The sequence below is a fragment of the Mustelus asterias genome, chromosome 3, assembly GCF_964213995.1.
Source record: "Mustelus asterias chromosome 3, sMusAst1.hap1.1, whole genome shotgun sequence".
Taxonomy (NCBI): domain Eukaryota; kingdom Metazoa; phylum Chordata; class Chondrichthyes; order Carcharhiniformes; family Triakidae; genus Mustelus; species Mustelus asterias.
The window spans coordinates 40,035,062-40,050,676 of record NC_135803.1 but is presented as its reverse complement, the minus strand read 5'-3'; the positions used below and the strand labels follow the sequence as shown (position 1 = coordinate 40,050,676).

At 43.0% G+C, this 15,615-nt stretch overlaps 1 protein-coding gene across 4 annotated transcripts in view; it reads left to right on the top strand.

Annotated features, from left to right (window-relative positions):
* ephb3b (eph receptor B3b) overlaps positions 1–15,615 on the top strand; it is a 105,430-nt gene that overhangs the window by 29,981 nt on the left and 59,834 nt on the right. For all 4 annotated transcript variants that reach the window (XM_078207881.1, XM_078207894.1, XM_078207885.1 and 1 more), the window contains exon 3: positions 3,143–3,815. In XM_078207881.1, the coding sequence (XP_078064007.1) occupies positions 3,143–3,815 (673 nt within the window). The remainder of the gene's footprint in view (positions 1–3,142; positions 3,816–15,615) is intronic.

Genomic DNA, 15,615 nt, shown 5'->3' with positions numbered 1-15,615 from the left:
GTCAGTAAAAATGTTAAAAGGCAAGAGTTATAGTAATTCATTGAAAGGATTGTTTGCAAGAATGGGAATTAATTAGAAGGAATACTAAATACAGCCAAATCCTGGTACATACATAATTAATTTGCCACGATAGAAATTCTGCCGAATTCAGCGTTATATTTGAATTAAGACTGCACTAAACTACAAGTGAAATAAACTGGTGATGAGTACCACGCAGAACATTTTATCTCTGTCAGTAGCGATATGAGTAGGAATATTTGAACAGGTGTGAAACTTCTGAAAAGAAAAAGAAAATTGGGCAATGAGTGAAATTATCATTAATCTTTCTCTGCCCTTTCATCATTCAGTCTGACAAATATTATAGATTTCATTTCTGCATTGGAAACATGTGTGCAAAGTATATATTTTCCCACCTTATCCATCACATGACTCTTGTATGCCTAACGTACATGGCAATATTTCCGTGGAAAGCATTCTCGTCATAAGCAAAGTCTGAGTTTCACTTTATTTTTGCTTCCAATAAATATTTTTCAAATGTTTAAAAACAAACACTCTTTCATATAAAAGTCCCAGAAGGACAGTGTTTGGATAAGATAAATGCATCAAGGTGCCTTCCTCAATTGTGTTTATCTTTGCCTAATCTGTGTTCGTAAATTAGTCGGGCAACTCTTCAATTCATATATGTGTACAAACATTCCTATGAAACAGATTGTGGTTGCCAACCTTTTCGAAGCTTGCAGCATTAAGTAATTACTGTAACCACACAAGTTACTTCTTAAGATGTGTTTGCAATAGCTCTGAAAGATAAACATAAGGATGTATGAAGTAGAACAAGAAGAGGCAGTTTAACCTGTTGATTGTACCTCATCCAGTTACAAATATTTTAGTAGCATTGCATGCTGTCCCCTCTTCCTCTTCAGTTCTCTGATCCAAAGCATAGATTGGAATCAGTACTACAATGTATCTCGACTTCAAGGTCATTTTCTTTTGAGAAAAGTGTAATTAGCTGCACTGTGTGACCACAATGACAATTATTTAATTTAAATTAGCTCATAAAGCAGAAAAAAAATCTAATTAGATTCTTTGAAGTTGTTTCGGTGATTAGAAAGAACTAAATTAATTTGCAATTTGTCCCCAAACAGTGGTTGTGCATATTGTAAGCTGCAGTGATGTTCAGTAGGTCAAGCAATAATGCAATCTCACCTTTAAAAAATACCTTCACCTTCAGCAAGCTTAAGTTCAGAGTCCTGAGAGGGTCCAACTACTTAAAATAAAAAAGCAGCTTTGGTTATTATATTGACATGACTAGACTTGATGGGACCTCTGACCTTTAACAGCTATTAACTACTTAGTAAATCTAGCAGCCTAGACATCTATAATCACATCTTAGAAAACAAATCTTCACAGTTATTTTAGTTTGCCTGAACCAGCAGCCTCAAATGTCAATCTGTGTTCTCGGAAGTCAATCAGTAAAGATCACACAATATTGCACCGTGAATTGTCTTGTACACATAACATCTCTATTCACAGAAAGTTGTTTATTCAAAATGTTACAAAAGCCGATTAGAAGGTAAGTTAAATATTGTGTTGGGTGCTAGTTGAAAAGCAGAGTACTGCAGATGCGGGAAATCTGAAATTAAAACAGAAAATTCTGGAAATAATCAGTAGGTTACGCAGCATCTGCAGAGGGCGAAACACTAAACATTTCGGGTCCATGACCTTTCATCAGAACTGGGAAAAGTTAAAGATGACATAGGTTTCGAGTGAGGGGTGGGTGGGACAATGACAAAGAGAAGACCTGTGATAGGGTGGAAGACAGGAGAGATTGGAAGACAGGAAGGCTAGTCTTACTGGGCCAAAGGGAAAGGAGATGATGCAAGAAAAGAAACAGTGAAACAAAAGATGTGTCTAAGGCATGTGTGCTGCTGACTGCAAACAAAATGGGGCATAGACAATGGGGGGGGGGGGGGGGGGAGGGGGATTTCTGTTTCCGCTTTCGGAAGGCAGGAATGGAGGCAGGGGTGGAGAATCGGCGGCGGGTGAGGGGGGGTGGGGGAGGAATCCCAAAACACTCATATCTGGGCAATACGCTGGCACTGCCCCCGGCACTTCCTCAGGCACTGCCCTCAGCACTGCGCAGGGCATGGGATTCTGTGGAGGAGCTGCCCGGAGTTACGTAGTATGGGGGGGGATACGTGGTGGTTGTAAGGGGGGGAGGAGGGGCGTGTTCTGTGGTGATGGGGTGGGTCCATATTTATTTCTATTTTTATTTTTTTACATTGAGGCATTCTTAGAGCCACAGTTACTGGCGATGCGGGCTCTGGATGGATCTTTCCCACCAACGTGAGCTCGCGGGACCCACCTCCTGATTTTGTTTTTGGCAAAGTGTTTGAAAATGTGGCGTCAAAAGCTGGCAGTGCAGCCAGTGGGCTAAACACTGCTTTTCCCAACTGGGTTCAGACTTTGCCGAAAAATAGCAAAATTCTGTCCAATGGGTGGTAATTTCTGGTCCCTCCCACCAATGGAATCTCTCAGTCCCGTTGAAGTCAATGGAGATTTGGATGGTTCACCGCATGCACCATGGGGGAGCCTGCCATGGAAATGCAAGAAAATCCTGGTCGACAGTCTAAAATTGTTGAATTCAATTTAGAAGACTGTTGAACGATGAGGTGTTGTTCCTCAAACTTGGTTTGAGCTTCACTGGAACAGTGCCGTGGGCCGGTAATTGTGTTGCATGTTTGATAATATTTTGTTATAGCAGAATGGCACTAAAACATGTATCACAAATTGTCATAATATACACAAGAACAGCAGAATGGCACTAAAACATGTATCACAAATTGTCATAATATACACAAGAACAGCAGAATGGCACTAAAACATGTATCACAAATTGTCATAATATACATAGGAATGCTGTCAGCAATGTTATAGGGATTGAATAACAACAAAGGGATTATTTTAAATGATTTAGAAGCTACTGATCAGAATGCCATCTATCAGTGTTACACTACTAAACAATTTGACTCCCAATTTAATGACTTTCTAGTTAATATATAGATGATATCAGAAACATATTCAATTGTAAAATAATGGTTTTTTTTTACTGTTACAACAAATATTATTTGTTTTCTTTGTTCAGTGGGAAGAAGTAAGTGGATACGATGATGCAATAAATCCTATTCGCACATACCAGGTCTGTAATGTGATGGAAGCAAACCAGAATAATTGGCTTCGAACTACTTACATAGCACGTAAAGATGTTCAGAGAGTATATGTGGAGATGAAATTCACTGTGCGGGACTGCAACAGCATACCAAATATCCCAGGTTCTTGTAAGGAAACTTTTAATTTATTTTACTACGAATCTGACACAGACTCAGCAACAGCGTCAACACCATTCTGGATGGAGAACCCTTATGTGAAAGTGGACACCATTGCACCAGATGAGAGTTTTTCCAAACTGGAGACTGGGCGAGTCAACACAAAGATCAGAAGCTTTGGTCCATTGGCCAAGAATGGATTCTATTTAGCGTTTCAGGATCTGGGGTCGTGCATGTCACTCATTTCCCTGCGAGTGTTCTACAAGAAATGCCCATCTGTGATCGCAAATGTTGCCGTTTTTCCAGAAACGGTTACTGGAGCAGAACCTACGTCACTTGTCATTGCTCCTGGTACCTGTCTCAGTAACGCTATTGAACTATCTGTGCCGCTGAAGCTATATTGTAATGGGGACGGGGAGTGGATGGTACCTGTTGGAGCTTGTACCTGTGCTCCTGGATATGAACCTGCTGAAAAGGATACAGCTTGCCAAGGTAGGAAAATGATCAAGTGATTCTGGTCCTTTTTCTTTGCCTCTTTTCACTTCAATGTTTTAGAGATTGCCTATCTCATGAGAACATGGCACTTAGGTCTATTTTTTTGGAATGTTTCCCAGTGTGTTCCTTTCAATACTCAACATAATCATTAGAAAATCACACAATTTAATAATTTGATGGAAACTGGACACATCGATGGAGATAGAAATATTGGGCAGAATCTTGTGCCTTCCCTTCTGATGAATTTGGTGGTGGGGGCATTTAATTGGATGGGGGGGAGGGGTGATGGGTAGGGACTCTGCCACCTTCACCTCCATCTCAATTCAGTCCAGGACTTGTAGGCATTTGGACAACCTGACCATCCCATTACCAATTGAAGCCCTTGAGCTGGGAACTAATGCGCACTTAAGGGTTTCACCCTGCTGCCACTGGTATTAACGCTGTGGCGAGCAGGAGGTTCATCATGCAGGGGGCAGGACAAGCAAACCCTGGCATTTTTGTTTGAGGGCTCCCAGGATCCTTATTCAAAGGCACTCAGGCCTGATCGAGGGGCCAGGTAGGAAGGGATCACCCACTGAGAACCACCCGCTGCATTTCTCCCTTTCCCGTGACCCCCTTCCTGAGACCTCCCTCCCTGCCTTCACTCATCTGAGCCCTCCTTGATCTGAAACTTTCGTTGGGTGTATTACCGGAAGCAGCCATCGTCTCCGTGCTGGTGCTGCTGAGTACAGAAAAACCGCTGGCCTCAGATTGGCCAGCAGCTGTAGGTGGGTGGGACATCCACTCCTTGGATTCTTGACTCCAGGGAAAAGCTCACCATTGGCCTGTCAAGTGCCTACGTGGTACAAAATGTGGCAGGGGATATGATATTTTTCCGGCTTGCCGACTGGTAGCTGAGACCCCAGTCCCCTCCACAAGATTGTTTCTCCCAGGGTTTCACAACTGGAATAAGTAAAAGCTTGGCCGAGCTGCAAAGTTGTGCTCGGACTTTTTATGCTGTGTACATTTTGGTTCTTGAAGCAAGGTGATAATGGTTTATTCTGCATAGAATCTTTGAATGCCTACAGTTCAGAAGGACGCCATTCAGCGCATTGAGCCTGCACCAACAACAATCCCACCCAGGCCATTACCATTCTAATCCCCTGACAGTAAATGACAATTTAGCACGGCCAATCAACCTAACCCACATATTTTTGGATTGTGGGAGCACCCAGAGGAAACCCACACAGACAAGCGGAGAATGTGCAAACTCCACACAGACAGACATCTGAGCCTGGAATTGAACCTGGATCCCCAGCTTTGTGAAACAGCAGTGCTAATCACTGTGCCATGGTGTTGCCCCCATGTCAGACCCAAATGAAGCCAAACTTATGGGCCGGATTCTCCAACCTCACTCGCAGCCAGGATTCTCCTGTCCTGCTGCAGTGAACGGAGGTTTGGCTGAGTGCCAAATTCTCCATCCTCGTTGGCAGCGATGGTGGATAGCTGGAGAACCTTAGCCAATCTGTTAATTATGGCCTCACTTGAGTGGACTTTGTCACCATGCAGCATATGCAACAAAATGTTCACATTAATTTTAAATTCTCTTTTTTTTAGCTAGTTGTACCTTTGTTCCTCATTAGTTATCCTTATCTTTCTTAATTTCCTCTCCTGAACAATTGGTGAATCATGGGGCTAAGTCATTAGTAAGGCTTTGTTTAGGTCTAAAAGTATTGAAAAATGTTGGTTCATAAAACTTGGTCTTACCTGAACAATTGGCACCACAGGAACATAATGCTCAGGAACACAGCTGCAACTGAATGAATTATGTAGTAGGAATGATTAAATCATTATTTTCAAGTGCTGATTAATTTATTTCTGAGTGTGACAATGTAAGGTTTTGCAGAAACCTTTTAGAAAATATGTCACGATAGTCCATGATAGGGCAGGACGTTCATAGAAGAATCCCTACAGAGCAGAAAGAGACAATTCGGCCCATCGAGCCTGCACCAACAACAATCCCACCCAGGTCCTATCCCCATCACCCCATGTATTTACCCTACTCTCCCTGACACGAAGAGGCAATTTAGCATAGCCAATCAACCTAACCTGCACATCTTTGGACTATGGGAGAAAACCGGAGCACCCGGAGGAAACTCACGCAGACACGGGGAGAACATGCAAATTCTACGAAGACCGGAATTGAACCCGGTTCCCTGGCACTGTGAGGCAGCAATGCTAACCACTGTGTCACCATGCCGCCCTTATAGTCTAATAAAATGAATGGTCAGGAATGCCTTTCCCATTCCAGGTTTTCTCATGTTCCTTTCTCAAAGCTGGCTGCAGCTTTTGCACCGATTGTTTCAATAGAATCTATTGATAAAATGGACGGGAAAATCTGTCAGAAAATTGGTTTAGATTTCAGTAGGCAGGTTATTAACTGGCTGTGCAGTCCTTTGGAACCTAAATTATGCTGGAAATTGAGAATGCTCTTGTTTCGAAAAGGCCTCTGTAAGTGATGAATGAGATTTGTTATGTGTATGTATTTGATGGATGCAGATTCCCCAGTCTAAGAAGCTTCGGCCATACTTTGCTTTCAGAATATCTGCCGCCACAAAATAAAAGGATAAATACCAGGAAGTAAAAATACATGTTATGGTTTTTGGTGGGGAAATTAGATTTTCTAACGAGTTCTGATCCATATGAAAAATACACCATGGATCAAAAGAGACTATTGAGCCAATCGGGTCTATTTCTTCCACAGACCCTGTGACCTGTGAAGTTCATTCTGACTTGAACTTAACCCAGTCCATTTAGTCTGCTGAGGAAGTCAATAAAACCAAAGTAAATATCCAAGAAGGTAAATCTGTATTAGGTTTCCCTTGATTCTCAAAAGCTAATTGAGTAAAACCCCAAAACATATTCTTGACACACCCAAAATGCTTCATTAGCTTTTTAAAGTAAGATGTCCTAAGTTGTGCACCCATGTTCCAAATGTGTCTTACATAGCCAGTTACTCTGGCTTAAATAACGTGTGTGAATTGAAGCTGGAGGTCCTTATTATTTTTTAAATATTCATTCATAGGATGTGGGCATTGCTGGTTGGGCCAGCATTTATTGCCATCCCTGAGGGTATTTAAGAGCCAACCACATCGCTGTCCTTTCGGGAAGGAGATCTGCCATCTTTACCTGGTCTGGCCTACATGTGACTCCAGATCCACAGCAATGTGGTTGGGGGCATGAGGAGGACATTTTGAACTTACCTTTTAAAAGTTCCCCTCATGCAGTCTACCATCCACCTGAGAGGTGCCCATGACCCACTGAAAACTTGGCCCGACTTCATGAAAGTTGCAAAGGACTCAGACATTCAGTGGAGTCGGTCAGGTTGGGAGTGTAGGGCCCGTGCTTTTGACCTGAATTAGCCCGCACTCTTCAAAGGCACACTTGAAAATCAGAACCCTTGCAATCCTGGCGGCCATTTTCAAAGAGCTCCCGTGTCAGCTTGACTCAGAGAAAGCTCTGTTGACAATGTTCAGAATTACAGGATATCTCAGCAGCGCTTTCAGGTTATTTAATTAGGATGAACAAAAAAAATGTTTCTTTTAACAAAAGAAACGTTTACAAGTTTATTTCTGGCATATCTCTATACTGCAAGTAATAGGCAAAGATTTCTTTGAGTGAAGATTGATACTCACTTTCATGATTTTAGTACGCACATCAAATGCAAATGATGAGGCAGACTGTTTTGCTGGCTCTGATGTGATTTACACAACCTAACCTAATTTCACAGATTATCTCTGCAAGAATGACTGTGTTAGAATTTTCAGTACATGTAAGCAGTAGCAAGGAATGATCAATCAGACATTTTAAACTTTTTTTCATGTCACCATCTATTTACATCGGTTGTGACCAAGCATGTTGACTTTGACACGCACTGGGGTGGAGCTTTGCCTTCATCATCTAGGTGGCGGCCCACCAGACCACCACCTAGGCAGTGAAAAGGAAAATCCACCACAATATGGAAAAAGATAGAAGTCCTCTGGCTTTATCTATAGTGTGGTGAGACAATAGAAAGAGAGACAGCTGTGCTATTTGAAAAGAAAAATGACCTGGTGATGTATATTAAATATAAAGGCAACTTTTGCAAGGCAGCCAGAGGTTTCGGTCTCATTCTATAGAGCTTTTGTGTTGCTTTGAGAAAATCTGCGAGAATTCCAGGGTGGGACAGTTCTAGCCAAAGAGAAATAACTGGAAATCCTTTTTATCCGGCTTCGCCTGTCATACTACTTCTTTAGAATTGTTTAGTGCATGGGAATCTGCATATTGTACAGCATCATTGGATTTTCTTGTTGTTTAACTCCTTTTGCCAAACAAAGGGCACTGGTGAGTCTATTGTCTTCATTTGAATGCATGATATTCAGCTTTTTTGCTGAAATAAATCCCCGTTCATGTAGATGATATAAATCGCGTGCTTTCTTGGCATAGTTTTTTCACTGCTGCGTGTCATAAATTACATTTAATAAGAAGAACAGAATAGAATAGAATAGAATAGAATAGAATAGAATACCTACAGTGCAGAAGAAGGCCATTCGGCCCATCGAGTCTGCACTGACACCAATCCCACCCAGGCCCTATCCCCGCTTAATTACCCTACTAATCCCTCTAACCTATCACATCCTGAGACACTAAGGGTCAATTTAGCATGGCCAATCCACCTAACCCACACATCTTTGGATAGTGGGAGGAAACTGGAGCACCCGGAGGAAACCCACGCAGACACGGGGAGAATGTGCAAACTCCACACAAACAGTGAGTGACCCAAGCCGAGATGCGTGGAACATTTCACCCTCAGCTAAAACGTCCTTTAAAGAAGTACGATTGTGAAAACACAAAACAAAATTTTGTCTGATGATGTGAGCATCATCGTGTCCGATTAGTGCCATGGCCTCAACGATAGAAGGCTAAATTTTGTGATCATCGGCTAAGTGATGGTATTGGCTGCTGATTTTGAAGAAAGCTGCTCACAAAGAACCAGCCACCTCTGTAGCGTCAACTTCCCTTTTCCCGACAAGAATTTGAATCAGGTACCAAGTCAAGGGGATCTCGAGGTATCCAAGTCGCCAAGCAGGGGAAGCAGCCAATCACATCAAAGTATTCTGATAGACAGCAAACCGAGAAGTAAAATGCAATGATATCCTTCACTTTTAATGTTGATGTATCGGTGTCACAAGTAGGCTTAGATTAACACTGCAATGAAGTTACTGTGAATATCCCCTAGTCGCCACACTCCGGCACCTGTTCAGGTACACTAAGGGAGAATTTAACATGGCCAAGCACCTAACAAGCACATCTTTCAGACTGTGGGAGGAAACTGGAACACCCGGAGGAAACCCACACCGACACGGGGAGAACATGCAGACTCTTCACAGCCAGTGACCCAAGCCGGGAATTGAACCCAGCTCCCTGGTGTCGTAAGGCAGCAGTGCTAACCACTGTGCCAACGTGCTACTCATTTCATTCACGAGAATGAAGTAAATGTTTGGGGAATGCACTTGGGATTAAAGTAAAAGCTAAAGTTTCATAACTAAGCTTAAAATAAGTATTTTTGGCATTTCACAAATATAAAATTCTTTTTTTCAGGGCCAGAGAGGTTTTTCAACAATAATTATTAACATTGTGCAGTGTTAGAAGCCAAGTTACACTTCATTAGACAAGGTATAATTTTTTCAAAAGTTGTTATTGTGGTATATTAATGTAAAATGGAAAGTTCTCGTAAGGAACTCTGGAGTTCTCAGGAGGAATTTCCACAGCCCTGTTCAATTGAGAATCACTGATAGCATTTTCTGGATTTCCACGTTTAAGTGTGCATGTGTGGACTATAGACTGCTATAAATTTCAGAGGAGTAATGAAGGTTTCATGCTGACAGTTTGCTATCGTCACTACAACAAAGCTGGCTGTTGAAAGTCATGTGAAATGTCTTCTCTCTGAATGGCATTACCTTGATGCCACTTTTGTTTTTCCAAACCAATGTACACAAGGTAAATAAATAATGGAAATTGCTAGTTGCTGATGGTAATTTAATGGTTGGAAGCTCATTTTACAATTTGTAAAATGTAGGATTTGAGTAAAGCTAAAAGGTTGAGTTCTTTCATCTGAGCACAAACTAGAGAATTCATTGATGTTTATTAATATTCATTGTTCGTTCTCTTTTAATAGTGTGTACAACAAAAGGCCAGGTGATGTATATAGTTGGAGGCAATTACTTTATATGCAGCACCATGCCTGTGCTATAAATGATTTTTTCCATGTAAGGTTGCCCCACTTACTGCCCTCCTATTTTATTTAAAATATTAATTTACTTTTTATGCAAATTTGACCTTTTTATCTTGAAGGAATTGCCTGTGATAAATACTGCTGGGAGTATAAAATCACCTTATATTTAGTTAGGTGGATACTATAGACCCTTATGGTGTCAACATCTGGCCTCAGTCATACATTATCCTCTCCCACTGGTGGAATATACTTAATTGCATCAGAAGAAATGTCCCATATGCGCCTGTTGTAGCTGAAGATTGATTTTACTGTCCTGTGGGTGCGTTGGACCTCCCACTACCCTGATCACACATAACTAGCATTCTCTTTACAAAAGCAGATTTATACCCCATGGTGTCTTGATAGATAACTTTATGTCTGAATCCTCATTGCTAAAATATTGACTGCAGCTGTCGCTTGACTGAATGTAGCATTGATCACCCACAGAGGTTGATGAAATTGTTTACCAACTAAAAAAAAATTAATTCCTGCTGCTTGCTCTCTGCAAACACTTAAGATGTGTGCATTGGAAACAGAATGCTGCAGTCGTATAATTATTGAATCCAGACATTATGCACAATGTAACTCAGCGACAGATGAAACCAGCTGCATTGTCTGAACAGTAACATTAGATTAGTCGAGATTAGTTTTAGCACTGGTGACAAGCAGAGCTTGAAGATGGGCTGAATAACTGCACTCAGGCATAGAAGGAGGGTAGAAGTTGGGGAGCATGTGGAGGAGTGGACATGGGAAGTCCAAAGATGTGCAGTTTAGGTGGATTGGCCATGCTAAATTGTCCCTTAGTGTCTAAAGATATTTAGGTTAGGGGGATTAGCTGGATAAATGTGGGGGGTTCCGCGGATGGAGGGGTGGACCTGGGTAAGACACTCTTTCAGAGAGTGGGTGCAGACTCGATGGACCGCATGGCCTCCTTCTGCCCTGTCGGGATTCTATGATTGTAAGTAGATGCAGAGTGAGGTGAGGCAGGCGGATGGAAGGGAGGTAGGCACTGGGAGAGAGGGAAGAGAAGTCGGTGGAAGAAAGAGTTGGGGCAGTGAGGATGGGTCGCACTGCATTATTTTCTTCAAAGTGAAGGTGGGGGCAATGGGTCATCCTTCACACGAGTGCAGGAGGGTGAGGAGGAAAGGAGAAGGGGAAAGATGGTTGCAATAGGCCAGGAAGCTCACAAAAGGGCACAGGGAAAGAATAGTTGGCCCTCGGCCAAAGGCTGATTTTCTTCTCAGTGAAGCAGTGTGCTGTGAAGCAAAGTTAATTTTCACCATATGGGGGTGGGGGAGTTGTCCTAGCTTGGAGCCAATTTTTGCTTTCATGCAGGGTGGGGATTAGGTGGTAGAGCACTGGTTTTCTCTTCAGTAGTGCAGGGGTTAGAAAGGAGCAGAGGGAAAGTTTTAATCTTAATGTGGTGGGAGAAATTGGTTGATTTTCTTTCCCCCACTGAAGGGAGCTGCAAAAGTCAATGGCTAAGGGAAGCTTTGAGGGATTGTCGGGAGGTTACTGTGAGGTGGAGGCGGGAAGAGGCCAATATTAGATCCAGGCAAGGTAGAAGCCACAGTTTGTCCTTAGAGGAGAAAGGAAAAGGGAGTGTGGATGAAGGGTAGCTACCTGCATTTCTTCTCAGCAGGGTGAGAGAAAGAGGTTGGTTGTCAAGGGAAGATTGGGGAGGTGGACAGTGGTGAGTCATGGCACAGTGGTTAGCACTGCTGCCTCACAGCGCCAGGGACCCGGTTCAATTCCGGCCTCGGGTGACTGTCTGTGTGGAGTTTGCACGTTCTTCCCATGTCTGCGTGGGTTTCCTCTGGGTGCTCCGGTTTCCTCCCACAGTCCAAAGTTGATTGGCCATGCTAAATTGCTCTTCCGTGTCAGGGGATGAGGAGGGCAAATATGGAGGGTTGCGGGGATAGGACCTTGTTGGTGCATGCTGGATGGGCCAAATGGCCTCCTTCTGCACTGTAGATTCTATGATACTATGAGGAGAGAATCGAGTTGATTGGCAGTCGGACATGCATATTTAAATTGCTCAATAAGAAAAATCTCTCGTTGTAGTGGCCCTCATGGACATTATCATTTCACAGCCTGCAGTCCCAGGTAACAGAGCTCCCTGCTGGAAGCAAAGGTTTTTAACTTGTTTATTGTGTGTTTAATGTTTTCACTGTGGACTTCAAAGGCAGCACGTATATTCCAAACTGAATTTTCACTTTGTCTTTCTATTAGCATTACCATGCTTGTTTTAGCTATGTAAATCCTAGTAGTTCCCCCAAGGGAGTTGGGGACACTTACAGCAAGCATGGGAATCCTATGCAGACACAGGGGAAAAAGTTTAAAGTTTATTTATTCGTGTCACAAGTAGGCTTACATTAACACTGCATTGAAATTACTGTGAACATGACAACACAGTGCCTCCCGCTCACATGCCAAATATTCTATTAAGGTGCAGTGACAGGAAATGGGCCTTAGGTTTTGCACCCAGTCCCCTGCAAGTTGGAGGGTTTGAGAAGCAACATTTAACCTGTAAAAATAGATGAATAGCCTTGTTTTCCAGGTGTTGCATGGCATTTTTTTAGCCAGAGTTTAGCTGGCTGCTATGTTTGGACTGACTGCCATGACAGCTGCTGCAGACTGCAGGCCTGTACTGGTTGGCTTTGCTCCCCTGCCTTCCAGGCATATGATCCTTTTGAGGCAGACCTATGCCTGGAAAATGCAGTAAAATAATGCCCTGAGCCTGAAATTGCAGGCTGGAGACAGAGGGGATGGGGGTGGGATTTTCCGACTGCGCTTGCCCCTCGACCAAAAAATCACGATCGCGGTCAATGGACCTTTACATTGTCTGTTTTCCGCCGCTACAGTTTCCGTAGCGGGCTGGCAGGATGGGAAAATTTGGCCCATAGTTTCTATGTTCTCTTGCTTGAAATCTGTACCTTTGCTGAAGAAGTACAGTGAAATAATCCTAGACTCATTCTAAACCAGTTCACGAACATGTAGAGGCTCAACGTTATATATGTAGGCTGAGATTTTCTGATCAAGTCCACTGAATCATAGAAACCCCACAGTGCAGAAGAAGGCCATTCGGCCCATCGAGTCTGCACTGACAACAATTCCACCTAGGCCCTATCCCCGTAACCCCACATATTTACCCCGCTAATCCCTCTAACCTACGCATCCCGGGACTCTTAAGGGGCAATTTTTAGCATGGCCAATGCACCTAACCTGCACATCTTTGGACTGTGGGAGGAAACCGGAGCATCCGGAGGAACCCTCGCAGACACGGGGAGAACGTGCAAACTCCACACATACAGTGACCCAAGCCGGGAATCAAATCCAGGTCTCTGGAGCTGAGAAGCAGTAGTGCTAACCACTTTGCCGCCATGCTGCCATGTAGATTGGGAAAACCTGATAACTAAATTAGATGGAAATCTGTTGTGCTGGTTGGTTAAGCGCATTTTGTGTGCTGCATATATTTGTTGAGGTCGAGAGCAGCTGCTGGAAATGGAGCCAAGTTAAAATATTTACATAATGGGGAGCATCCTATGAGGAAGTTTCCAATGATGTTATGCAGGATGGATGCTCATTCATGGTCCTAATCATTTAGAATAGCTGCTGTGCTGAATATGAAAGCTAGGTTAGTGATGCCTCACAAGAAAATTATTTCTTAAATCTTGAGGTAATTTCTAAACCCTTTTAGTTGATCTTTTTGTTCTTCTTTTGCCACTCTGTATTCATCTTAGAATCTGGCATTTGATGTGTGTCAACCTTCCAATCATTCTGCAGTTAGCACTGTACACATTGGCTGCCCCCTTGGGAACTCCATGCATCTCTGAACTCTTGATGAAGGTCAGAAGCAATGTTGAGTTGCTGGGAAGGTCAGAGAGCATCTCAGATGTTATATGTTCACCCTCATGCTCACAAAGAGCCTACGGTTCCTAAGTAATGATATACCAAGCCAGTGGTACAGACATGTGAAACCTGACTAGTTATATGGGGAAGATGGTTCTCCTTCATCTTTCCCCTTCCATCTTGCTCATGCAACTAGTCAGGCTTTCACATGTCTGCAACAGAAACATTCCAGTCACCGGATATCAACTATTAAAGTGACACTCCATGAAAGACATACCTGAGTAAACAACAGCCGACAGAGCCTGTTTAGCTACTTCCACCAAGATGCCACCACCTATGGCTACAAGCTTCATTGTGCCAACCTAATAAGGATTATATGGAGCTTTATTCAGAGGTCTGGCTTAGTAGAGATGTGAGAATACTTACAGCTACCATGCAACATAGAATGGTAGCACCACTGAAGCACTGGGTTCTCTCTCTCTGGAGATATATTGTCTGGAATCTTACCAGACCGCCCGCCATGGGAATCGGAGCGGGGGAGGGGTTGGACAATGGAAAGGCCCATTGATCTTGGGCGGGAGTTTACTGTTTCAGGACGAGCAAGGCCATAAAATACCACCCATTGAATTATACAGCTATGGGCAAAAAGTGGCATAAAAGGTCACTCCAAACAGGCCATTCTTATTACCTAACTACCTCAGGCAACATCATCTTCACTTCAGCAGCCATCAAGTGCGGGGGTTGGGCTGCTGTCACCTCTTTGTAGATTTGTGCCGGTATCTTGGTTTCCTTTTACTTCATTCTTACCTGTCACTTTTTAGCCTTCTTCCCCTTGAGCCAAAGAAAAGTCATGGTTTGAGATGTTTATTGAAGTCCTCCTAAGGCTGTAAGGATTTGTGTTTCACTATTCTGACAGCAAGTTGTCATACTCTTTAATTGTTTGCATCCTTTTCGATTTCACTCACAGGCAATTTTCTGCATGAAATTTTGCTGCAAGCGGGAATGTACGCTTGAGATGCTGTAATAGTGAAGGAGATTTTAATTGTAATTTACATCTTGATTGTGTGTCCTGGTGTGTTGTGGATATGCATGAGATACAATGAATGAACCATAAGGTTTCTCAAGGATAAAAACAATGAAAGCTTAATACATATTGTGCCCTGTAATCAGTGGCCGTTTACCTGTTTGGGACAGGGTATTGTTACAAAGGCTTATTTGAAAACAATGCGAGTGCCTTATCTGAGCCTTTACGTGGCTTGTCCACATTTTTGAAACCTCTAGTGTTACCACAACAGGGGGTCTTTACTGGTGTTATGTTGAGACAGGGGTTGACTGGGGTCATTGGTGTCATATTGTTTTGGGACCGACTCTTCCAAGTTACCAAGCATGTTGTTCCGAGTACCATTTTAGTTTGTTGTGTGAGGACTATTGCAAAGAATTCATCTTTTGATAGTGTTGCTGCAACATCCCATCAGTGTGTATGTGGTGGACCTTAGTTGTGCCTTTATCCTATATGGACCACCGTTGTGTGTGCTTGTCATACCTGGACACATCCCCTTCCAGTTTGGTTCCTCCCCTCGGCACCTAGGGGAGGAACCAAAGGTGGCTGTCTCCTCCCCCTTGTTCAGTCCAGGTTGGTTATTTGTTGGGATC